Below are 25,960 nucleotides of genomic sequence, written 5' to 3'. Positions count from 1 at the left end.
CAACCTCACAATAGTATTGGAAGGTTGGCACAGAAACACACTTTTCAGCTAATAAAGAAAAAAATGGTGAAGAACTGAGTTAAAAACAATGCATTTGTGTGGACTGATGATGAGGAGATTTCATGGTAAAATCCATTTCATGCTCAGTAGCTTTTGCAGCAGAAACACAACACTGTTGTAGCTGTTGACAGGGTTTGCACATGTGGGTTAAAGGAGAGGTGGGCACAGTGGCCCTGAAGTGTCACAGCAATACGAAAAGCACTCCACAATTAGCAATTAAACTGGTGTGCACTTAAATTGTTGTGGCTTTTGTATTGTTGACACTTCAGGCTAACTGTAGGTGGGAATTCAGGAAAGATGCATTTATCACACAGTACCATACAATACCATACCATACCATACCATACCATACCATACCATACCACACTATACCATACCATACCATACCATACCATACCATACCATACCATACCATACCATACCATACCACACTATACCATACCATACCATACCATACCATACCATACCATACCATACCATACCACACTATACCATACCATACCATACCATACCATACCATACCATACCATACCATACCATACCATACCATACCATACCATACCATACCATACCACACTATACCATACCATACCATACCATACCATACCATACCATACCATACCATACCACACTATACCATACCATACCATACCATACCATACCATACCATACCACACTATACCATACCATACCATACCACACTATACCATACCATACCATACCACACTATACCATACCATACCATACCACACTATACCATACCATACCATACCATACCATACCATACCATACCATACCATACCATACCACACTATACCATACCATACCATACCATACCATACCATACCATACCATACCACACTATACCATACCATACCATACCATACCATACCATACCATACCACACTATACCATACCATACCATACCATACCATACCATACCATACCATACCATACCACACTATACCATACCATACCATACCATACCATACCATACCATACCATACCATACCATACCACACTATACCATACCATACCATACCACACTATACCATACCATACCATACCATACCATACCATACCATACCATACCACACTATACCATACCATACCATACCATACCATACCATACCATACCATACCATACCACACTATACCATACCATACCATACCATACCATACCATACCATACCATACCATACCACACTATACCATACCATACCATACCATACCATACCATACCATACCATACCATACCATACCATACCACACTATACCATACCATACCATACCATACCACACTATACCATACCATACCATACCATACCATACCATACCATACCATACCACACTATACCATACCATACCATACCATACCATACCATACCACACTATACCATACCATACCATACCATACCACACTATACCATACCATACCATACCATACCATACCATACCATACCATACCATACCATACCATACCACACCATACCATGCCATACCATACCATACCATACCATACCATACCACACTATACCATACCATACCATACCATACCACACTATACCATACCATACCATACCATACCATACCATACCATACCATACCATACCACACTATACCATACCATACCATACCATACCACACTATACCATACCATACCATACCATACCATACCATACCATACCATACCATACCATACCATACCACACTATACCATACCATACCATACCATACCACACTATACCATACCATACCATACCATACCATACCATACCATACCATACCATACCATACCATACCATACCACACTATACCATACCATACCATACCATACCATACCATACCATACCATACCATACCATACCATACCATACCACACTATACCATACCATACCATACCATACCATACCATACCATACCATACCATACCATACCATACCATACCATACCATACCACCATACTGTACCATATAATTTATTTTTAAAACACTTTAAAAACAACATATCAGCTAACCAAAACAAATGCAAACAGTACAAATGATTAACAGGAATAAAGAACAAAAGCAGCTTAAAATGAGCTCATAAGAAATATAAGATATTTAAAATAATACTCAAATGAAAATTTAAGAGTACATTCACATAACGATAGTCGGCTTGGTTTGCTAGGGGTCTCGGTTAGGTTAAGTTAAGTTAAGGGGGTTAACATTATTGTGGACTGAGATTGCATTTACACCGACACTTCTCAAATAAATCGGACCTCTCCACCAGAGGCGAGCTGCATCAGACCCTAGTGGTCTGGGTTGATCAGATTTCTTTCATAACTTCTTCAAACTTCTTCCTTGTGTTTCCTTATGAGCTACATCTCCCATCCAGAGTCGTCTATTGTCCCACACATATGTATGTTTTGACTGTGTTTACCTGCGGTGCAATGTGCTGAACCCACAATGCACTTTGTTTTGCAATCCGCTTCCTGTATTTGGTTCGCTTGAAACAAACTGACATCTGAGACCTTGTCGGACTGAGTCTTCTTCTTTGATCCAAATAAGAATTTGTTTGCACATGAAAATTACTCCTGATCAAAGCAGACTTTCTGAGCAAAGAGACTAGGATTTGAACCAAAAAGGCTGGTGAATGCCTTCAGACACAGATGGCAGCTCACACTGTATAGCTTGAAAGTCAAGTCGCAAAAGTGTGTTTTAAAATAACTTGAAAAACAACAAGAGAAGGAGCCTCTCTAACCCACAGCGGAATTTCATCCCATATTTCAGGATCTAAACCTAAAAAAGGCTCTGTCTCCTGGATTTATAAAAAGTCTTCAAGAAGCTGATCTAAGAGTGTGTGATGACATGAAAGCACTACGACAAATAAAAAGGGGCATTGGTTGAAAACACACACACAGATAAATGGCATTTTTGGATTGAAATGGCCAAAATACAAAAATCTTTTTTGAAGACACCTAAACTCATCCTTATGTTGACAAAGCCTAAAGCAGAAACTTGCTAAAAATAACCTAGCATGCTATGACATTCACTGCATGTAGCTGCCACGCTACATGCTTGTGGAAAAGTAGTACACAGTATGAACTGCATACTACCTCTGAATTATGCAGATAGCTTTCCTGAAAATGACAATTTTTAAAAAAAAAAAAAAAGAAAAGAAACAAATAAAAGAAAAGACATTTTTTAAAAAATCTTTTGTGCCAAATACGACACCTGTGTTGTGTCTGAATTAAGCTGAAGACAGTTGCCAGCTGTCCATTGTTTTATAAACTACCTGCAGCTCAGAAGGACGGATTACTCCGAAACATAATCAAGCTTAAAGGGAGAGAGAAGGGAGGGGGTGTTTTTGGGTTATTTGATGACAGAGGATGATTTGGAGTTATTAAGTTATTTTCCTCATGGATAATGTTCCATTGTTAGATGCATCAGTGCTTCAGACAAGTACTAAAAAAGTCAAAAACACAGATATGTTTTTCTGTGATCTTACATGAAAACCTCTCCAGCTGTAACTGGTTCAGCATATATGGACACGCTTATGTTGAGTTTATGATCAGTCTGTGTTGCAGCAGACAAGCCATTGCCATCTCAGCACCGCATCATCTGCACCAGAGATTCTAATATAATGTGATATCTTTGAGGAAAAAACATGACATTGTAGGACGGGGATCATCTTGCTTTGAAAAAAATCACTTATGAAAATCGTAGTTTGTTTTGTGAGAATTAAAGCGGTTTATTTAATGTAGTCAGTTTATTTTCCTCTGATAAGATGCCATAATTTAACTCAAGGCAAGTATGGCATAACTTCTGAAGCCTTTTGGAGAGTCTATCAAAAGCCTAATCTGCTAAAAGAGGAAAAAAACCCATCTCACCTCATAGACATTGAACTGGTTTTGCCCTCGTGACAGTTCTCTGTAGCTGGTTGTGAACTCTCCAATGAAGTCGTGTCTGCAGACAAAAGGTAACACCCACACAGACAGACAGGCATGAGCACAAATTCCACGGTTTTTTTCTCCACGTACACATCTTTCTCAATCTCTGCTCCTATCAGTCTCCTGGTATCTGCCCAGTCTCTTCTCGCTGTAATAACTTTTTACAAAATAACACTTTCACCGGAGTCTTCAAAGTCTCGCCCACAGAATGTACACACGGCATTTAATTTCATTTTGACATTTTAGAGGCATTGATGTGAATCATAGATCTGTGGCGAGTGAATATCCGCAGATGCTTTTACCTTCCATCTCGATCCCAATCATAGACGTCTACCTTCACAGTCCTGAAAAAAAAGAAAAAGACGGAGCGTCTTATTTCTGAGTCTGCTTTTGACAAATCGTCTCCTGTCAACAAAAAGAACAGTAAGTTCTGTTTTTAAAGGGGAAAAAAAAAATCTTTTCCCTCCATAACAACAGGAGCACAGAGAACAATTATGCATTCACTGAATAAATAATGTCCCACAGAAAAAGACTGTTGGCACAGTAGGAACAGGTTATTATGTGAACTCTATGCTCACATTAGTTTCAAGCCAGTGGGAACGATCAATTTCATATGAGGGAATGAAAAATGAATAAAAGATGTCAGGTCTGCATGCATTACCATGGATGTAATTGTAGTCCCGTATGGAGAGCCAGGTAGGCTGCGTGTCGGGCTGTGTGATGCGAACGGCACTCGTTTGGCCTCAAATGTTTCAGATTATTCAAAATTCTTACCTACTATTAGAGATGCTGTGAACACAACGGTGTTCCCATGAAAGTTCACATAATAAATGTACTCTCTGGATGGCAATACTTTGACTTCTGAGGGGTCTTTTTTATGGTTTAAGGTTTTTTTTGTACATTTATTATTGTACACGCTCATGGCTAAGCTAGCATTGCTGCCAGTAAACATTTGTATTTCTGATGTTTTTATGTTTTTCAAATCACGTATTTAATAACCAATTATTCATGGTGACATTGCCACCGTATTGTGATGTAGGGTAGGTTTGTGCCTGCCTGTGGGGAAATAGGGATAATTTTGTCACTGGAACTTCTAACTCCAAAGCTAATGCTCACATTAATTGGCAAAAAAAAAAAAAAAAAAAAATGCCACTGGCCTCGTAAAGGTCTGTGCTCGCTGAGTGCTTCTAGTTTCTAATTGAGTTGCAAAATGGTAAATCCTGTATATCAGCTGTTGACAACAAATGGATGGCTTTGAATAGGTTTCATAAGAAAATAAGGAAAAAATAGAGCAATGTTACAAAACTATTAGATTTTATGTTTTTAAAAACAATGAAAAACCAACTCTTTAGTCAAAGTGTGTTTAATAGAATCATGCTTTTCTCTAAAAGCTGCAGACATAGAAGTATAGTTAGCGTTGCTGTTAGCAGGAACACTATGCAGCATACTGCGAGGGTCTGGCCTTCAGAAAACGCTCCCTTCTCGGTTACAGCTGAGAGTTTAATGGCCAGCCTTTATTAGCATAAATATTCCAGTAGATGACAAACAGCAAAGAGCATTATTTGGATGCAGGGTTCGTATGCACCAGCTGTCTTTACTCTCATACTGGCTTGAAAGCTTCTCTGATCCTGTTTCGCCTTGAACATGATCTGACACTCAGTGAACTGTGTGCTGCATGTAAGCTGCTTCAAGTCAAGCATTACTTGTTTTGGTGTTGTTTCATACTGAGGTTGCACAAACAAGGCAAAGTGATATCTGTTCTTGCAATTTTATATCCCTCAGAATAAAACAATATCCATTTTTTTTTTTCACCTAAGGAGAAATGAGGTATTGATCAGCCTCCATAAGGCTGACATGAAGTGTCCGACAATGATTGAATATAAGACGTATGATATAAGTGTCTAAGCAGTGAAAGGATAAGAAGAGAGCAGTATTTCTGATTCCTACTATTGGCATGGTGCATGTCTGTGGTACTGTAAATGGTGCACACCTGAGGCTGGGCACGGTCCCGCCTGATTTAGACTGTTAAGAACAGTGCTGTGTGAAAACTGAGACAGTCTCAATAACGCCAGTGCTGGTCCCTGAGACACCACGACCGACTGCTGGCATTATTCTGACCACCACAGTAACCAGGAAGGCATCCACTGGGTAGTTTACCTCTACATGGATGAAACAATGGTCCACCCAACGATATTTATATAAGCATTTAACAGTGAAAATTTGGCTCATCGTAATATTACATAATGAACTTGTGCAAAATCTTTCCTGACCTGTCATAGTCGCCGTTGCAGAGAGCTCTGACAGGGATGGTGAAAGACTGCCACACTGGGTTCAGTGTGTTCTTGATCACTTCTGTCTTGTGGCAGATGGTGAACCTGCCGGAAAAATACCAGATGTGAGGCCTCCAAAGGTAGTGAACACTTCGATTATACAGCATACCTGTGTAGATAATCCCACCTCCCAGATTCTCCTCTGCAGTTCCACCAAATGCTGTCAAAACCAGTTTGTTACATCCGTTTTATAGCTATTTTCTAACTTTCATAAGTTGCTTTACAACAGGATTATATCACCGCTGGAGGGGATATATATCTCTTGGCTGGCCTGGGAACACCTCAGGATTCCCCCGAAAGGCCGAGCAAATGTGGCTAGGGAGAGGAAAGTCTGGGATTCCTTTGCTTAGGCTGCTGCCCCCTCGATCCAACCCCAGATAAGCGGCAGAAAATAGATGGATGAACAACGAAGCAGATAGAGGGATGAGAGAACTGGAATCACTAGATGAATACCTTAATGTAAAACCCACTGTTTTCCAGTTTGATGCTACCTCACTGACTCTGCTTTCTAAAAGCAACCAACTTTTCTGTTGCACTTGCTTATACCACACCGGACCAATGGGTCTGCCTCAGCGCTTCTATCACCATTATCTTTGAGTGATGACTGCACTTTGGAATAATAGCTGAGGGTTATGAGCGACAGCCTGACCCTGCAATCCCCGGAGCTAAAACAAGCTGCTATTATACAGTTTCTAATAAATGATGCACTGGTTGTGTTCAGGAATTCTGGGCATAAAGCTTTCAGTCATAATAAAGATGACGCATACATTTATTACTGTACACGCTCATGGCTTAGCTAGCATTGCTGCCAGGGGAAATTTGTATTTCTAATGTTGTTTGTTTTGTAAGAACAGTGGATTTCTGCTGTTCATATACAAACAAAATATATACATTTATATCCAGAACATATACCTGAATGGCTGAGTAGAAATGTCTGATAAAATAGTATCATAGTTGCAAATGTTTATAGCAGCTCCTATTCAGTGTCCCTTTTAATGATTAAAGCATTTCATCCTATCTTCTTTCTATTTTGACCAAAGTGCTGGCTCTAAGTAAGGAAAATTGGTACTATACTTGTGTCCACTCTTCCCTGGTCCAGAGCAAAGAGCCACTTAAGTAATTGGTTGTAGAGACAAATCACACAAGCTAGAACTTTGTCATGAGAATATTAAATTAAATCAGAACATTTTATCCAAGAAGAAGGTAAACAACAGAGAAATAACAAAACTCATTTTCTAAAGCAGGGAAAATAACATGCACAGACTGTAAAGATGAACCATTTCCAAACACCGTTGCAGACATGCAGCAAAGGACCTCAAGCTATGGCAAGCCAACAGTGTCAAAAATTGGGACGAAATTAATGTGTAATTAATGAGAATAAAATGTTGTTGTTTTTTTTTTATTTGAATGTCTGGATTCCTGTAAAATACAGCCATTTTAAACTCCTCCTCCAAGTTGGCATAAAATAGAGCATTTTCACCTGTCCTTGAACGCTGTATTTTACGTGTCATTGGAAATGCTCTTGCATGTTATCTGTGAGTGGCATTCAACAGAATTAGCACAGTTTTTTGCGGCGTGTTAACACATTTAGACCTGCGTTAAAACTGCCATTCTGAAAGTATTTTCAGGCCACTACTGCACATCCAGACTGCAAAAGTTTATCACCAGCTGATATCGCTGCTGCAAAATTATATCTTGTGAAGAGGTAGTTAGTCTGCTTAATCTTAAAGGTCCCATTACATACATTTTTTCAACAGTTTCACATGGGTGTCAGAGGTCTAAGAACATTGTCATCAACGTGTTTCACCCCAAATTCTGCCATGGTCCCTAAATTCAGCCATTCCAAAAGTTGCTCTTGTGAGCTCTACTGAGCTGTTTCTGTATCTGAAACCTCAAATATTCATGAGCAGCGTTGACCATGTCCACTCCACACCCCTCTAGGGGAGAGTGCAGGCTCATGCAACTAAGGGGGAGGTCAGTGGTAATAATGCTACTGGAGGTAGTTATTATTTACATTTGTGAGGTCACAAAGGGAAAGATCTCACTTGAGAACACATTCACTGAAAAGTGGAGCAAGCAGGTGAGAAATGTGACAGAATTTCCTCATTTTTGGGCCTCATGCACAGGATAGACGACTGTTAGAAAACCTTGAGAAAGTGAACTTTGCATTTTGGATATTTAACGTTTGGACAAACTATATATATAACTATAACATATTTGCTGCTTTTGTGACATAAACAGGACTATTCTTTCAGTATTCATGGCCATGAAATCCTTTATTGTAGCCACGAAATCCTGATTTAGATGGGACAACAAGGCACAGGGAGGTTGGCGAAGGAGCTCGGTAAAATGGTTCCTGATGAGGATACCTCCCTCCATTTAAAGCATCTTCTGACATTTTAATGGTTTGTCAAGTAGCCTAGTGGTGACATGGATGATGATAACAGCATTATAAAGAAAGCACAAACAAATAAATGAGTTACTGACTGTATAATAATATAGTTTTTTTTTTTATAGATTAATAAAATTGTAGTATTAAGCTGAACATATTATTTATATTTTATATATATATATATATATAATTTATATATATTAATATATTATGTATTATATTTTATATTATTATATTATATTATATTAAATTATTACTTATATATATTATTATGATATTTAGAGCAACAGTAAAGTTTCTGCATCACTTCCTATAATCCTCTGATTTTGTCAGTGGATTAATGCCGATGTGACAGGTGAACATTTGAGCCCACCCAAACTGCCCACACTCACGTTCCATCCTCATTACTGCGGTAGAAGACCAGGAAGGGGTCGGACTTTCCAAAGAAGTCTTTCTTATCCAGCTTGTTGGCACACAGCTGCATGGTAGCGATATCCTGACAGAAAAGACAAGCACTTTTCAAAATAATGATTCTGATGCAATTTCAGGTCAAAGTCTGCAACTTCTTTGCCTCAGGAACTCATTTGTGGGTAACAAAAGGCAGGATTTTTGCAGGACCTTTGAGCACCAGTCTCCAAAATTTTTAGTCATTCTAAATGCAAAGTAATTACGATGAAAAACATTCATGCATAATGATGTGGAGCTGAAACCAAAGCCGCAGTGGTTTGGATCTCTTTCATGAGGGATGCATAGATTACAGTCAAGGCTAGCCATTGTTTTATAATTAAAAAAAAAAAAAAAAAAAAGAATTACATATTCTATTAGTGAGGAAAATATATGTTGGGGGACGACAACACCATAGTCGGAGAGGCAGAGGGAATGCTTCATACATATGTATGAAAAGTTTCAGCGGTTAATGAGGAGCTGTTATTTTTCCTGCTTCTGTGCGGAGATGTCTATGAAAAGAGAGGACAGAAGGAAGGAAAGAAAGAAGGAAGCATAGATAGACAGATAGTAATAAGACCTCTTAGTAAATTTCTCCTGAGGGAAAGCATCATGGGAAGCCCACACTCGCTACTGACGGCATCTGAATCTTGTTAGGAACCAAACCTCCCAGAGTGGCGATGGTAAACACAACTACGATAAGTCTGTTCACATAATGATCTTCGGATCATGCGCACAAACACATGCACATGCACAAACATAATGGAAATTGTGGAAGTATCTGACTGTCTGGCTGGTGTTAATGCAGGACTGTGTCAGGGGAAATAGCAAAACCGGAGAAGAAAATCGCCCCGTAGCAGAAAAACCATCCTGACAGTTAATCTTAAACACATTTAGATAAGTGTGGAGAGGTCTGACTAACAAAATATCACGTGTGCGACATAGAGAGGAGTGGATGAAATTAACTTGACCTTCTTGGGAGGGTGGGGGTTACCATTACATCGCCCCCTAATGTAATGGTAGGGGAAACACGGTGCTGTCGATATGTGCATGTGTGTTTTCATAAAGGGATTTTTTTCCATGTGGTGAAGCGGCGACCAGATTCAGTACTGATTTAAAAAAAAAAAAAAAATTGCAGGAGAAGCAGGGTGATCATATTCCTGCTATTTTTGTGTTGTGTGCATGTTTACGTGTTTGTGTACTGACCCTGCAGTTACTGAGCTCCTCTGCAGCCAAGATAATGACTCCACATTTCTTCCCAGGAATCCCACTGAGAGCGAAAGCAGATGCAAAGAGAAACGGAGGGAAAAGATGAAGCTATATCATGTCACAACTGATAAACGTGTAAGGCAGATGCCATTCATAGCTATTCATAGCGATACACTGTTATTGTATAAGCAGAGAGGCAGACAGGAAACTGTTTCTAAGAAAAGCTCTCGCAGAGACCTGCATTACTCTATAATAGGTGATCCATTTCTAAAAATGGACTTCAAGTGGTAATTTGCTCTTGTCAGCCATGCTACACTTCCTGTCACACCAGAGGAAAAAAATTAAATTGCCAATCTTGGAGGGTGTTCATTCAGTTTCCTTAGGCTTTCTATTCAGCAGAGACAAGATATGTGTGGAAAAAAAAGGTTTTCCAACTTCCTTATGTAGCATTTGACCAATCAGCTTTGAAGGATGAAGCCATATCATAGAATGATTATTCATGTAGTTATGCACACTCAAGTTGAATGTTTTGTGTGTGTTTTTTTGTGTGTAATACTACTTGTTTGCTTCACACGGCCAAATATATTTCATATTTAAGATTGCTGGCATTTTATGTAAATTGAGAAAAGAAAAAAAAAAACTAAGAAACAGCAATTTCCATTTTAATTTCAAGTCGTAAGGCCAAAAAATAAGGGAGACGAATACTTTTACAAGTCACAGCTACTTCTGCATCCAAACTGGACACAGTAATCTGAGCATTGATGTGTACTGTGTGGGAGTGAGAAAAGAGTTACCAAACCATTTCCAAACAAGTGGAGGCAGCAGGATAGTGCAAGTCCATCCTCTGGGATGTAAGATTAGACTTTTTGGAAAATGTAAAATATAACAAATCAAATACAGCTGAGTTTTCTGATATGTTTAGGTAAAAGTGGGAAAGCAAGGCAGAAAACTGTCAGCAACAGTGACACTCATTTCTTTTAACCTTTATAAGACAACAGAAAGAGGTTATTCTACTGTGTTGTTTGGATATTTGTTTGCGCCTTCTCTTCCACCACTTTAGGTTTCCATTCTTGTGCAGTTTGTGTTTTCAGCTGTCTGGAAGATGCTCACTGTGATTTTCATGCCATGACAAAGGAGAACTTGTCCTATTAAAAAGCACATCTGCAACCATTGTGCTTCGTGTTTGAGAGGGTTTGTTCCACCTGCATCCAGGTGCTTAGAAGACAATCAGTCAGCCTGTAAGAGCTCCACTCATGGTCAGAAACCCACAGGCTGCTTTTGACAACATATACTGATAATTAAAGCAATTCAATATTTGCTCAAGTGATTCAAGTGGATTTTAATTGTTTTTAGATAAGGATGCTAAGTTACCATATTCATGTTCTATTGTTATTTAATACAGAGGCTTAAAATAAGCAGTTTGTTACATTTTTTTCTTATTCAGAAGAGGTTAAAATAATTACACGTTGTCATTTTGGAAGAAGAAAAATTCTTTTTTTTTTTTCGTTTTAACATGGACTATTCAGAGGAACGACTCACACAACATCTCATGCATCGGCAGGTGTGTGTCCTTTGCATCAGTCTTTTCTTTTCCACCAGGGTTCCAGCTCGCAAAAGCCATTTCCTCACATTCTTTTTTTTTCTTTTTCTTATTTAACCCTTTATGCGGCAAATGACTGTTTTTGATCACTTTGTTTTCTTTCATATTCAGCATGAAACTTTTTTTTTTTTTGTTGTTAATGTAACAACAGAATGGAGGTCTTAGGATATACCAGAAGGAAACTGTTAGGTTAAAATTTCTACTTTCAAGGTATTTATTGAGTGCCTTATAAAGGGTTAAACTTGCATTGAATGTGAAGTCTTGACACCTGTGTGAAAAGGACATTTCTTCAACGGTCACAAAAGAGAGAGGAATTGAAGAAGAAAAAGAAAAAAAAATAAGCATGGCAGATTTGTAAAGAAGGCACATGGGAAGGAGACAGACTGAGCGAGAGGAGGAAAAAAAAAGGATATAAATTCCTCAACAGTCATGCACAAAAGGGCCAAGCCTGAGTGCTGCTTCGTTATAATTTTCAAAAGAGTTGGAGGAGGACGAGGAAGAGGAAGAGGAGGAGGAGGAGTGGGTTCAGCATAAAGATGGAAAAGAGGAGTAAGATGAAGCAAGATGAGGGAAAGCTCTGACATGCCTTCACATCAACTTGTGTTGGGTGAATCTGAGGCTAATTCTGTCATCCTGCAGCCAGCATGATGCCAGCAGTGACACACATTTTAATTAATCTGAAAGTTCTGATATGATGGGAATTTATTGGACAGATTTGTTTTCTGACATTTGTTGTGATGTGGTGGTTTTATGTGCTGGTGGGAGACGCTGAAATCTGACAAGCAACACACTTCTAAAACGCCGACTGCTGACCGTGATTACAATCAGTGTGACATTCGCAGCTGCTTCCATCACTATCTGAATGATTCATTTCCCAAAAATGTCAACAGGGCATTTATACTGAGGAGTGTCTGCGAATAAAGTAATGATTACAAATTTTATTTATTAAAAAATAACAGCTTTTTCTCTAGTTTGGTCTCATTCATTGAGTGAACTTGAAAATATCTCCTTTAAAAACAAATCCTGTAGCTGCTTCACATCATCTCTTATTGGATGAATCGCATGTTGGATTTAGCTGCTTTGGTTCTTTTTGCTCTTCAGTTTATATTGCATTATTAAATTTATAGCTCTAATTTTTCTGCTTTATTTTCGTTTAAACTTTGTTCAATTTTCATGTAAAACATTGTCTCATGTGTTGCGGGTCCCCAGCACACGACCATACAGCAGTTTCTGAGAAAAAAAAAAGGTTAAATGAGCAGACAGGATGTCGTCACGCTTTGCTGCATCAACTCTTTATCATTTATTTAACATTTTGAACATATTTAAATAAATGCATTGACAATGTTCTCCAGTAAACAGCCATCTTGACCAGGATGTCCTGGAAGAAGACTTCTTTGCCACATCTTTCTGACGTTTCTTCTTGCATATCCTACTATTTCTCCCATAATCACATGATATTTATCAATGAGATACAAGAAAACAGCTCAGGAAAAAGCAAAGAGAAGTCTTTGATGATGTGACTGTATCCACGGTGTCTCATCCTGCTTCAGGTTGTGAACACAAATAGATGCACGAGGTCAGCATCGATAGTCAGGCATGCTACCATGACTGATTGGTATTATGGGGCCCAAAGTGTGCCAAGAATACACCACTCAACCACCAGCAGCGTCCTGGACTGGAGACACAAGGCAGGTTGGATCCTGAGTCAAACTGCTCCGCCTCAGCAGAAAGAGAGACTCATCAGATCAGACAGTGTGTGTGCAGCCTTCATCTGCCAAAATCCGTTCAGTCTGTGTCTCTTATAGCCCAAAATTCCTGTTGCTGGCAAAGAGGAATGAAATCAAACGTGGTTTTCTCTTTTCCAAGCCATCTGGCTCCGAGTTGAAAGTGTTGTTCGGAGATTTCTTTCTACATTGGACTTCCTTCTTTCTGTCAACTTTAACCATGCAGTTTACTTAACGTCTGCTTACTCGGAATTCTTTTTATATTTCTCAATTTCCCTGTTTTCTCACGATTTAGACGCAGACTGAATAATAAGCAACACATTAATTCATTGGCTGCCAGCCATTGTTGTAGCAGAGAGTTACGTACTGCCAGCGCTTTGAAGCATTTTGGCTCGTCTCGCAGAACCCACGGGCTACTGAGTTCCCGGACTACAGATATGGAGGGGTGATTAGACCAGGTGCATAAAGAGGGACGTCTTTAGGTCCAGGGGTGGAAAAAGTACTGAAAAATTGTAATCAAATAAAAGTATCTTTACTTTGCCTAAATTCTACCCATCTAAAAATCTACTCAAGTTAAAATAAAAAAAAGTACTAAATTTAAAATGTACTAACTTTACTTTCCTGTAAAGTTAGTACAATGATCTCATGTAAAAAAAAAAAAAAAAAAAAAAAAAGACAAGTCCTGAATCCAGTCCAACACTGTTTTAATATACTTTAAAAACAGTTCATCAGTGACAGTCCCCCTCGTGCCCGCCAACGCATTTTTCCTCTCAGCAGGCGTGGGACGTGACCAAAGTTGATTAGTGGTGGAGATGGACAAGCTGTGAAGTTCAGCATAATGCCTCTTCAGGCTGATACTTTCCCCTGCATTTAGTTTTTCACTCAGCAGGGAGAGCAGGGAGTTTTACAATGTACTGAAGTAAAATATTTGGCTCAAAATGTACTTGAGGAAAATTAAAATTACCCTTTTGAAAAAGTACTCGATAACAGTAATGTGAGTAAATGTAGTTAGTTACTTTCCACCTCTGTCCGGGTCACTCAGAGCGCATTCATTTCACATGCCTGTTCAAATCAACTTTCCACATACGGAAAGTGTAAAACTATCTCTGGCTTCTTCTGGCTGTGAACCTTCAGATTTGAAGACATCTTTAGCAGCCAGTGAGTTGAATGTGGAAAACTAACTTTTTTTTTTGGAAAAGTAAACATTAATTTTTAAGTTCCTGCCACAAATACATATTAAAAGAGATTGATATAAGTAAGAGAAAGAATCTGTGTATTTATATACGTGATGAAGTTGTTTCTCTACAAAAAAACAGGTAATACAGAGATCCTCTTGCAATAAACCTCCACCTACTAGCACTGCATAGTGACATGCAATACTAGTGTTTTTGTTTTTTTTTGTTTTGTTTTTTTTAATTTCAATCCATTTAATACCAAGCAAAAGCTGAATACACCAATACTGATCCTGATGCAAAGAAATGATATGAAAACCTTAATGTGTTTAGAAAATCTCTTTCAATATCATATCACATTTCAATAATCATATCAAGGGGAGCGTTATATTATCAAGACGAGTCTCTCTTGTCAAAGTAAACTTGCCCAGCAGAACACAGCATCTATTATTCTGCTTGCTTAAATGCTGGACAAGATAAAGAAAAAAAAAAAAAAAAAGAAGATCCCTTCCAAAGCAGCCTAATCTAAGGAGAAAGGAACTGGTAGTTTACTTTCTTATAGAACTAAATAAAAATTACCTGTAAAATACATAAAATGCTACAATAGTTGCAGATGTTTGCCAGTACTTGCACATTAAAATATTCAGTTACCTATATATGAATCAGAACACTGCAGATACTTTTATCTGTTTATATCATCTTGCATCTTGCATCTATCATCTTGCATGAAATATTTTTCAGCTTTTTTTCTTAAGCCCACACATGCTGTATTCCTCCGACTGCTGAATATTTTTATGACACCTAGCCTCTGCAAACATCTTTCCTGACTAAAACTGTACCTGCTTGATGCGAGGTGATGTCAGGGACACACACATCACTCCACGCTGAATTTGTGGTTATTTATGGCAGCATATATTCATCTTAATACTGTTTCATAGCCGTGTTTTTTTTTCTACACATCCGAATGAAACAGGATAGCTTTAAGGATAAAGGGAACTCCTGTTGTTTGAACATCAACACAACAACATAAAGATATGAGATAAATGTTGTTCACAGTTCCACACAGCTCGACATGGATCCCATACTAACAGCACCTGATAGTACCTGCTTGCAGCACATAAGCGTGACATCTTCATCACCCTTTTCTCTTTCTGTCCCATGATTTCATGTATTTTTTCAGGAATAAAATTGACACTATTAGAGATCAAATTCACAATACTCTTCCTTCTGCCTATAATGTTGAGCCTGTTGTGGTCTCCGAAGCATCCTTAGAACCAGGATCTGACTTGTGTCTAAATAGTTTCTGTCCTGTCCAACCCTCTGAATTAACTATCTAAACCATCCACCTGTATCTTAGACCCTCTCCCAACGAGCCTCTTTAAGGACATTTTCCCTTTAATTAATACATCACTACTAAATCTTATCAATATGTCTTTAGTGACAGGATATGTACCACAATCATTTAAAACTGCTGTAATCAAGCCTTTACTTAAAAAGCAATCTCTGGATCCAGAGGTGATAGCAAATTATAGACCTATATCTAACCTCCCGTTTATGTCCAAAATTCTGGAGAAAATAGTTTCCGCTCAGCTACATGCCCACCTGAGCAGAAATAATTTATGCGAGGAGTTTCAGTCAGGATTTAGAGCTCATCATAGTACTGAGACAGCATTGGTGAAAGTTACTAATGACCTTCTTATGGCCTCAGACAAAGGACTTGTGTCCGTATTTATCTTGCTTGATCTTAGTGCTGCATTTGATACAGTCGATCATAACATTCTGTTACAAAGACTAGAACAGGTGATTGGAATTACAGGTACAGCGTTAAGCTGGTTTAAATCATATTTATCTGATAGACTTCAGTTTGTTCATGTAAATGACAAGTCCTCCTCCCAAACTACAGTAAGTCATGGAGTTCCTCAAGGTTCTGTACTTGGACCAATACTCTTCACGCTATATATGCTCCCATTAGGCAAAATTATTAGACAGCATGGAATAAACTTTCATTGTTATGCAGATGATACTCAACTATACTTATCCTTTAAACCAGATGAAACAAATCAGCCCAATAGGCTACAAAATTGTCTCATAGACATAAAGACTTGGATGTCTAGAAATTTTCTCCTCTTAAACTCAGATAAGACTGAAGTAATTCTCGTTGGATCTGAAAAACTCAGAGCTAAATTTTCCGGTTTTGTAATGAACCTGGATGGCATTACTTTAGCTTCCAGTGCTACAGTGAGAAACCTTGGAGTAATATTTGACCCTGACCTGTCCTTTGGCCCACATATTAAACAGGTTACTAAAACAGCCTTCTTTCATTTACGTAATATAGCCAAAATTAGGGACATTCTGTCTCGGAGTGATGCAGAAAAACTGGTTCACGCTTTTGTTACTTCGAGACTAGATTACTGTAACTCTCTATTACTGGGCTGTCCTAAATATGCCCTGAAAAGCCTTCAGCTGATCCAGAATTCTGCAGCCAGAGTCCTGACCAGAACCAGCAGGAGAGATCATATTTCTCCAGTTTTAGCCTCTCTTCATTGGCTGCCTGTTGAATCTAGAATAGAATTTAAAATCCTTCTCCTTACATATAAAGCCCTCCACAACCAGGCACCACTATATATCAAAGACCTCATTGTTCCTTATATACCAAGTAGAGTACTTCGTTCGCAGACTGCAGGCTTACTTGTGGTTCCTAGAGTCTCAAAGAGCCGAGCAGGAGGCAGAGCCTTTGGTTATCAGGCCCCTCTCTTATGGAATAAGCTCCCAGTTAGTGTTAGGGAAGCAGACACCCTCCCCACCTTTAAGACTAGGCTGAAGACTTATCTTTTTGATAAGTCCTATAGCTAGGGATGGTTAGCATCCCTTAGTTATGCTGCTATAGGTTTAGACTGCTGTGGGACATTTCCTGATACACTGAGCTTCTTTCTTTTTCTCTTTATCTCTTTCTTTTACCCCCCCATAACAGTGTTGCATCATTAACATGTATGTCTCCTGTCTCAGCAGGTCTCCCTGGCCGGGAGTAGCAGTTCCTGTTGTCTGTTGTCTTTCTGTCCTCTTCCCCCCACACAGCAGAGGCAGATGGCTGCCTGTCCTGAGCCGGGTTCTGCTGGAGGTTTCCTTCCTGTTAAAAGGGAGTCTTTTCCTTCCCACTGCCAGTGTGCTTGCTCAGGATGGGAGATTGAGTTGGACTCAACTCAATCTGTTGGTTTCCTTATATAGGCTGTTATGAATTGGCCTTCATTATGTTTTCCCCTCTGTCTGTAAAGCGTCTTGAGATGGCATTGCCGTGATTTGATGCTATATAAATAAAGCTGAATTGAATTGAATTGAATTAGAATCACCCCTTCATTATCTCCTGATAGTCTATATTAAGACTGAATCTCAGGTGTTTCAGGTTTGTGGTGTTGCTACAATACATCTCTTTTATCATACAGCCACTGTTGCTGTTCAGCTCCCCTTGGGACTGCGCTGCACTGCTGCGCTACACTTTACCTTATTTACCATGACTGAGAGGCGGAAGAAAAAGTAGTTCCAACCACAATTTATGATCAGATTCTTCCATCCAGTTTTTTCCCAGCATATAGTTGGGGAAAAAAACTATATATTCACTCAAAATGAGTAAAATATTTCTATTTAAACACAAAATTAGTGCAATCTACCGGATCTACTGATGGTATCTGAGATATGAATCTCAGTTTTAAACTAAACAACACTGTCAGACAGAAGCACGTGACAAAAAGCATCAGCTAGAATTGAGTCTAGTTTGTTTGTTTAAAGCACACAAGGCTGCAAAAACAAACAAAAACTGTTGGTTAGTTCAAATAAACAAACAAAGGAAAAAACAAAAAAAACATAAAAATAATTATTGGATACATGAATAGTTGTATTAATTAAAAAACAGCTCAAAAAGGTCCCAGTGTTTATGTCACTGAGTTACTCATGTTTAGCTCTATTCAAAAGATATAATGTCAGATTTCAGTGAAAAGAAAAGAGAATAGAAAAGAAAACTGGTGTTACTGTTTGCATTTAAAGACAACATTGATGTTTCAAAGAGAACATAATGTTTTCTCAGCTGGCAGCACCTGGGACAAGTGAGTCAGAATATATGATGCAGCTTCAATGTGCTTTTAACCTTTTAAATTCCCCTTGCACACATGCACAAACAAACACGTTTCTGTAAAATGTATTTAGCCATGATCATATCTGTGGTTTAAATGATACAGTACTGAAACAAGCCAAGTCTTTTTTGACTTTTTATTTACTTCTGCTCAATTAAAAAAAAAGCCTTTGAACCAGATTTTTGGTTGATTTGGATGATTTTCTTACATTTTAATCTCCTTCTTGGCCTGCAGCTTTGTTCAAATCCAACTTTTTGGATAAAGATGGCCTGAGGCAAAGCCAATTGTTATAATTGCTGTCCATCTTTTGTGAGTATTTCAGATATGTCCCTGTTCAGTTATCCAATAAAGCAGAACACAAAACAAAATCCTGATGAAACGGCACAGACACAGACTTACTGAGCTTTAATATGAAAGGAAGCGCAGACACAGCAAGTCAGACCTGACAGCAGATGAGAGAAAGAAATGGCTTTTGTGAGGAAAACTGATTCAAAGATATGGAAAAAGAGGGTAGAAGAGTGTGTTAACCATTCACGCCTCGTGTCTTAAATTCACAGCCTTGCATGACGCACTTTTCAAGTGGAGGGAATCTTGCGCTCATGCTGCCTCCCAGCTGTAGCAGGCAGCAGCAGTGAGAGAATTATTTATGAATTTATCTACACAGCGTTTCCAGCTGCACTCCTGCCAGCTACCCCCCCGGAAACAAGAACTGCTGGACTCTGGAGTATCTGTCCGAGTTTTGACTGCTGTTGTATGCTGAATAATAATAGAACGCTGTTCATCTGCCATCCAGATATTGTACTTATTGTCTCCATCATGAGAAACATTTCTGGCCACAGAGACGTGTTACATGATTGCTTTGAAAGAAGTCAAGTTTATGAGAGCTCATTTGGAAATGTTTACAGTCCTCCACATCACAATATACCCTCAAAATGAGACCATGATGAGTCATTTCATAAGCAGTAATTAGCTAGAAACAACACACCAAAGCTGCTATTTACTGTTAGTGAAGTTACGTCAAGAATATATGAATGCAAAAGTTCATGTTGAAGGAAGTTTTCAGCTGCGCTCTGAAACATTATCCCTGTTTTGGTCTTGTTATTTAAATCTGATCATGGTGCTATAGAGCAAGAATATCTTACTTCAACCTCTTATTTTACCCCTAATGCCACAAACCTCAGAGAGAAATATTGTAATGGATACTCAAGTATAGCTGACAGCATACAGAGCATTCACGAATTAAAACTTGCTCTGGGATATAGTGACATGAGAGAATGTTTCACTCTTAAATTTCTACCAAAAAGCAGAATCCAGACAAAGAAACACAAAAAGCAGAAGGCAGACTTTACCAACGGGTGCTGAATCCATTAACACTTAAAGGTAGTGTGTGTCATTGAATGCTATTCAGCTAAATTCAAAAAGCTCTTTCTTTGGCTGGTTCAGAGGAGGCGGGACTTGGCACAGAAATGAAAGAGAATGCAAAGACTGCAGGAAAAACATTCCTGATATAACTGTAGATTCTAATTGTAATTGAAATACTGTTTTTAGGTGGTGAAACACTTTTATCCACCAACAGAGACTGTACATAAAGGGTGGACGGACCATCTGTGATGTCAGCCGTAGGTTTTTCAAAAGCTGAAGTGAAGCTCATTGGGCGGTTCCCACTGTTGCTATTTTGGCAGCGTCACGCCGTCTCGCCCGGAAAATACTAAAATGGGCAAAGATGTAGAGCTAAGAGGGCAGCTGTGAGTGTGGTGGGGATGACTGACATGTATCCAACTCCATCTTACCTGTTGCAAAAAGCTAACCAAGCTAACGGAGGTGGCAGGCTAAAGCTATTAGCTGTCAATTTAGCTGTCAACCGGCTAAATTGTTGTGCTACACTCTGCCTTCCTGCAGTGAGATAACAGGTACTTGTCAATAAAAAGGAAACACCCCTAATTATGTATAATTTCAAAGTGAAATTAGTTATAAATGGATGAGTTAAAAAAAATTCACTCGCCCCACAGTTATCATGAAGGTAAACCTGACTTATTATACTTGAGGCAGTCATGACACACAGATAATCTCACAATTAGACTTCCTTAAAATCTAAAACCCCTCTTGAAATGTCGTTGAAAGTATTGCCCACCTTCAACCTGGCGTCCATGTATGTGCTAACATACTTACACAAATATGGACGTCTAGCAGTGCACATGGTAAATACACCAAACAGGCTAATTTTAAGATTGCAGTAATCTCTGAAAAGCCAGCAGGAACACCAAACCAAAATGTTGAATCAGTGAAAAATCTAATGAAATGTTTATTTTAGTTAAGTTATGCACATTAGGGGGTTTTTGTTTATTTTCATGTTAATTTGACAAAAGCTTATAACAGTAAAGTTAAAGATGTCGATTTTGAGACATAGCGCTTAGTGAAAATGTTGTTTGGGTAGATTCTGTTAGAAAAAAATAGTTTACAACAGTTTATAAAAGTAGAAAATTGCAATTAGTGTGTAATGAATGACTCAAAACTGATTTTTATTATAGTTTTGTAAAGACAGAGAATGATACTCTGTCACAAGCACTCTAACTTTTGCTGGGGGGCGTGCGCCAGACCAGTATCTCTCAAACTGGGAGTCAGGACCCCCATTGGGGTCATGAGGAAACATCAGATAAATATTAAATCTGATAATCATAAAGTACAACTTAATTATAAAGACAGCTATAAAATTCTACAAATTGAATATACACACTAACTTACATTTATCAGATAAATTTGGGATTTCTATCAGGGCTGTCAAAGTTCAACTTTTAATGGAGAGATAAAGCTTTGAAATACGCTCAATCTTTGATTAAATAACAAAAAAAAGTGAATATACATTACATTCAAAATCTGGATATGGCATCATTTTAAAGAGAGAAGCGGATTTTGGGCATGTTGGTGCTTTGTCACATTTGAACCAAATCAACCAAAAACCAATTTACTCTACTAATTTATGAAGATTCTGACAATATTCCAACATTACATTTAGAGGATGCTGCAGGATGACCAATGTGATGTGTCACATGATCAATTACTCAGCCATCTGATGGGGGTGGGAGTCAAGAGTCATCTATGTTATCTTGGGGGCTGTAGCTCAAAAGGGTTGAGAACCACTGGTTCTGGATAACTCAGAAGAAGAGCAGACACTGATGATCTCATGGCAGATATTGATTAATCCTCCACCACAGAAGGCAAGAAGCAGTGAGGAGAGTACACAATACCAGCAGTCATAAAATAGCAAATGCATTAAGATTTCTAAAACCTGTCTGAGTCACACAGTCAGTCAGTTCAAGGCCAGAAAATGTAGATGCATTTTTAAGACCTTTAAATAATTGTATGCTCTGAGCACTGGGTATTCTCCAGTCTTGGCTGTCATACAAAAGCTCCATCACCTCTGTGTATTAACTTTGGTCTCGCGACATGAAGAGGAAACTGACTGGTTGACCAGAGAGCTCTCATAGGTGTGGGGATGTTCAAGTAAGATTTTTTTTAGACCAGATGACTTCAGTCTTTGTGCGTTAAAGTTTAGAAATGTTACTCATCCAGGTTTTAATTTCTGCCAGACAGTGTCAGCACATTACGGATGCTTAGTAAAACAATGAAGTAGCAACAAGAAAAATCAACAGTGACAATAAAATGGTTAAAAACTGTGTTAAGAATGGAGAAAAGTAGATTTAACCTTCATTACAAAGTGGTGTCTTGATTGTGTGACTTTTTTTTTTTTTTTTCAAAAAGAGCTTCATATTCAAAGACAATAACTGGTTATTATATTGATCAGTTCATCTTAACAACAAATAGCTAAAATAAATCTAAAATGCAAGTCGGAGCAAAGCTCGGTTCTTAAGAGATAGGTGGGTGTGAGGCAGCTACAAAGCACAGATCATCTCATAATTACATGTCTGAAAATCTAAAAAGCCTCTTGAAATATCATTAAATGTATAATATATGAAAAAAATGAGGTACATTGTATCAAATAAAGGCTTGTTAACCAGGTGTTTACATAGAAATTTAAAAAATGATTTCACATACAGAGATAAATCAAATTTAGCCGCGTGGTGTCTTAAAATCCGTTTCAGTTGCAATATTAAGTCCCACAAGCATTTTGATGTTTCACTGTTTTCAGTCAGCACAGAACAGAATAGCTGCAGGCAATGCTTTATGTTTGGAGGTTTGTGAATATAATGAGGCTTTCTTCCTTTCTTTCTTTATTTGTTTCGGTCCATTTCATATAGGAAACCTGATAATTATGCACACACAACAAAACTGAGAAGGATTAAATCCAATATAAATATGCTGTTTAGAAGATTTGCATAACGGTAATCCTGAGTTGAGGATACTTGCTTTGCTAAGAATGATTCATGAGGTGCATTTTGCAGGCACACTATTTCGTGTTAACCCCATGAAAGCTTGAGTGTTTTCCCATGTGCCACAATGATACGATGGTTCATAAAACCGTTCTCCTGCACTTACACCACTTCCTCCATTGCTTCTGCTTCTTCTCTTATTAGTATGTTTTCATTCTCTGTTTTACTCTTTGCTGATGAAGAGGAGGTGGGGAATGAATTAGGAGGAGATGGCTGCACCTGTGGACGGAGGGCTCTGATTGACTGTTGAAGGGGGCAAAGCCAATGGTGGTGGTATGCACTCACTGCTGGAGGATGATTGCTCTTTGCATCCCATTAGCGTTGTTTAGCGAAAGCAGGGCAACATGGTTTCCACAGCTGTGTGGGTCCTTGTGACACAAATTTTGTCATGTTTATTTTGCTTTCAGACCATTGCTGTGTCTACAAAAGGGGTGCTTGAAGTTCAAAACTGCAACCGTGGAGATCTGGAGATTTTTTATTTTTTTTTGCTCTTTGGCTCCCCCAACAGTTGTGGATGCAGCACCATCATCGTCAAAACAAATCTGAAGCTTAAAGTTAAATTATTCATCACACTGAAAAAGCAGACAAAGAAACCACCCAATGTCAAATAAAAATGTAGAGCATGTTACAGGATTTAGCTAAAATAAAACCGCATGTTTTATGTATATGATATCTGTGACATGTCTAGAGATCCATAGATCTGTAACTGTCTATGTCTATAATATGGCGTGCTTTTGCTGAATTACATTCTTAAGGTATCTGAATTTGGTGTAAGTGTGAAATCAAGACATTCATTCATTCATTTTCCTAACTGCTTAATCCAATTAAGGGTTGCGGGGAAGCTGGAGCCTATCCCAGCTGTCTTTAGGCGAAAGGCAGGGTACACCCTGGACAGCTCGCCAGACCAAAGCAGGGCGAAATCAAGACTGTCATGATGTGTTTTGTGTTTCTCCTTAGTTCTGGTTTCCTGTTTTGGTTTGTAGTTTTCCTTGTTTAGCTCTCTGGTGTCTAGGTTCCTGTTCATTAGTTTCACCTGGTTTGATTTTCTGATTAGTTTCACCTGTGTCTCGTTGTGTTCTGTGTATTTATACCCCTCAGTTTTTGTCTTGAGTTGCTGGTTCATTTTTGCCTTCACTTTGTCATGGATTAAAATTATGTCTGATTTCTGCATACTGGCTTCCCGACTCCTGCATTTGGGTCCACATCCCTACAGCCACCGTGACATAATGAACCAGCCACCCAGGACCCAGCAGGAGAGGAGAAAAAGACACTCCAGGCGCCATAAGCAGAAACCACCAGAGACCATGACATGTGACAAACTGGTGGGTATTTTGTTTGGGCCTGGACCAGTTCCTGAGCTGGTGGAGAGGGAAGTCCGGTCGCGGTTCTGGGGAACCAGACTGGCTATCAAGCCACCAGCTCTACGGTCCACGTCATGGGCGTCGCAGCCAGCTCCACGGCCCATGTCTGTAGTGTCCCCTCCTGCGCCCCAGCCCTGGTCCACGCCGCCTGCTTCCCAGCCATGGTCCACGCAACTGGCGCTGCAGGCTCCCACCCCAGCACCAAGATCCCATCCGGCTCCTCTGTCCTGTGTTCCCGAGGGGGTCCAGGAAATGGACGCTCCTCCTCTGCCCCGTGTTCCTGAGGATGTCCCAGGAGATGGACACTCCTCCTCCGACCCCAGAGCCCGCTCCAGTGCCCGATGTGGAGGTTGCTCCTCCTCCACCTGCCCTAGTGCCAGCTTGTTCCAGCTGGCCACCCTCTGGAACTATGTTGCCTTGGTATCCTGGACTTTGTTTCACCCTGGTCCCTCCTCCTGGCCTCCTCCTCCCACCCGTCTCTGGACTCTATTTTTTGGGCCGTCCGGTGGCCAGCCCTTTAGGGGGGTGTTCAGTCATGTTGTGTTATTTTGTGTTTCTCCTTCGTTCTGGTTTCCTGTTTTGGTTTGTAGTTTTCCTTGTTTAGCTCTCTGATGTCTAGGTTCCTGTTCGTTAGTTTCACCTGGTTTGAGTTTCTGATTAGTTTCACCTGTGTCTCATTGTGTTCTGTGTATTTATACCCCTCAGTTTTTGTCTTGTGTTGCTGGTTCATTTTGTTGGTTTTGCCTTCACTTTGTCATGGATTAAAATTATGTCCTATTTCTGCATACTGGCTTCCCGACTCCTGCATTTGAGTCCACATCCCCACAGCCACCGTGACGAAGACATGTGCAACATAATTCACATTTACATTGTATATAATAGTTTCACAAGCTTTAAGAAAGCAGAAAGCCTTTGAAAAAGTATACTGTTTAAGTATTAGTTCCTGATTCGGTCCTCTTTTGATTTAGTGAAAACTACATGGTAGATGCTTATTTGTTCCTTTGTTTTCTTTATAACCAACCAGTTCGTCCCCAAATATGCCTGGTTTCTGTGGTCACCGGTAGGTCCTGGTTAATTACACATTAGTTCCTGGTTCACCCTAAGGCGTTCCCTTGTAACGAAGCAAATTTTGTGTCTAGTATTGTAATGCGTTATTAGGAAACAATGCGGTGTCGGGCTGGAAAATAAGATGGAGAACTGTAGTCCCATCCATCCTGTCATGGTG

General features: G+C 39.2%; 1 protein-coding gene across 2 annotated transcripts in view; it reads right to left on the bottom strand.

Moving 5' to 3' along the window:
- Positions 1 to 25,960, bottom strand: part of LOC306755101 (copine-9-like) — a 119,341-nt gene that overhangs the window by 39,431 nt on the left and 53,950 nt on the right. For both annotated transcript variants that reach the window (XM_079239356.1, XM_079239355.1), the window contains 5 exons: positions 10,364 to 10,427; positions 9,106 to 9,209; positions 6,262 to 6,366; positions 4,294 to 4,335; positions 3,932 to 4,007 (listed from right to left, as the gene is read on the bottom strand). In XM_079239356.1, coding sequence (XP_079095482.1) covers positions 3,932 to 4,007; positions 4,294 to 4,335; positions 6,262 to 6,366; positions 9,106 to 9,209; positions 10,364 to 10,427 — 391 coding nt within the window. The remainder of the gene's footprint in view (positions 1 to 3,931; positions 4,008 to 4,293; positions 4,336 to 6,261; positions 6,367 to 9,105; positions 9,210 to 10,363; positions 10,428 to 25,960) is intronic.

Source organism: Telmatherina bonti (genome assembly GCF_933228915.1).
Source record: "Telmatherina bonti genome assembly, chromosome: 4".
NCBI lineage: Eukaryota > Metazoa > Chordata > Actinopteri > Atheriniformes > Telmatherinidae > Telmatherina > Telmatherina bonti.
The sequence above is the reverse complement of the archived record's forward strand: the minus strand, read 5'-3'. Positions and strand labels throughout refer to the sequence as shown.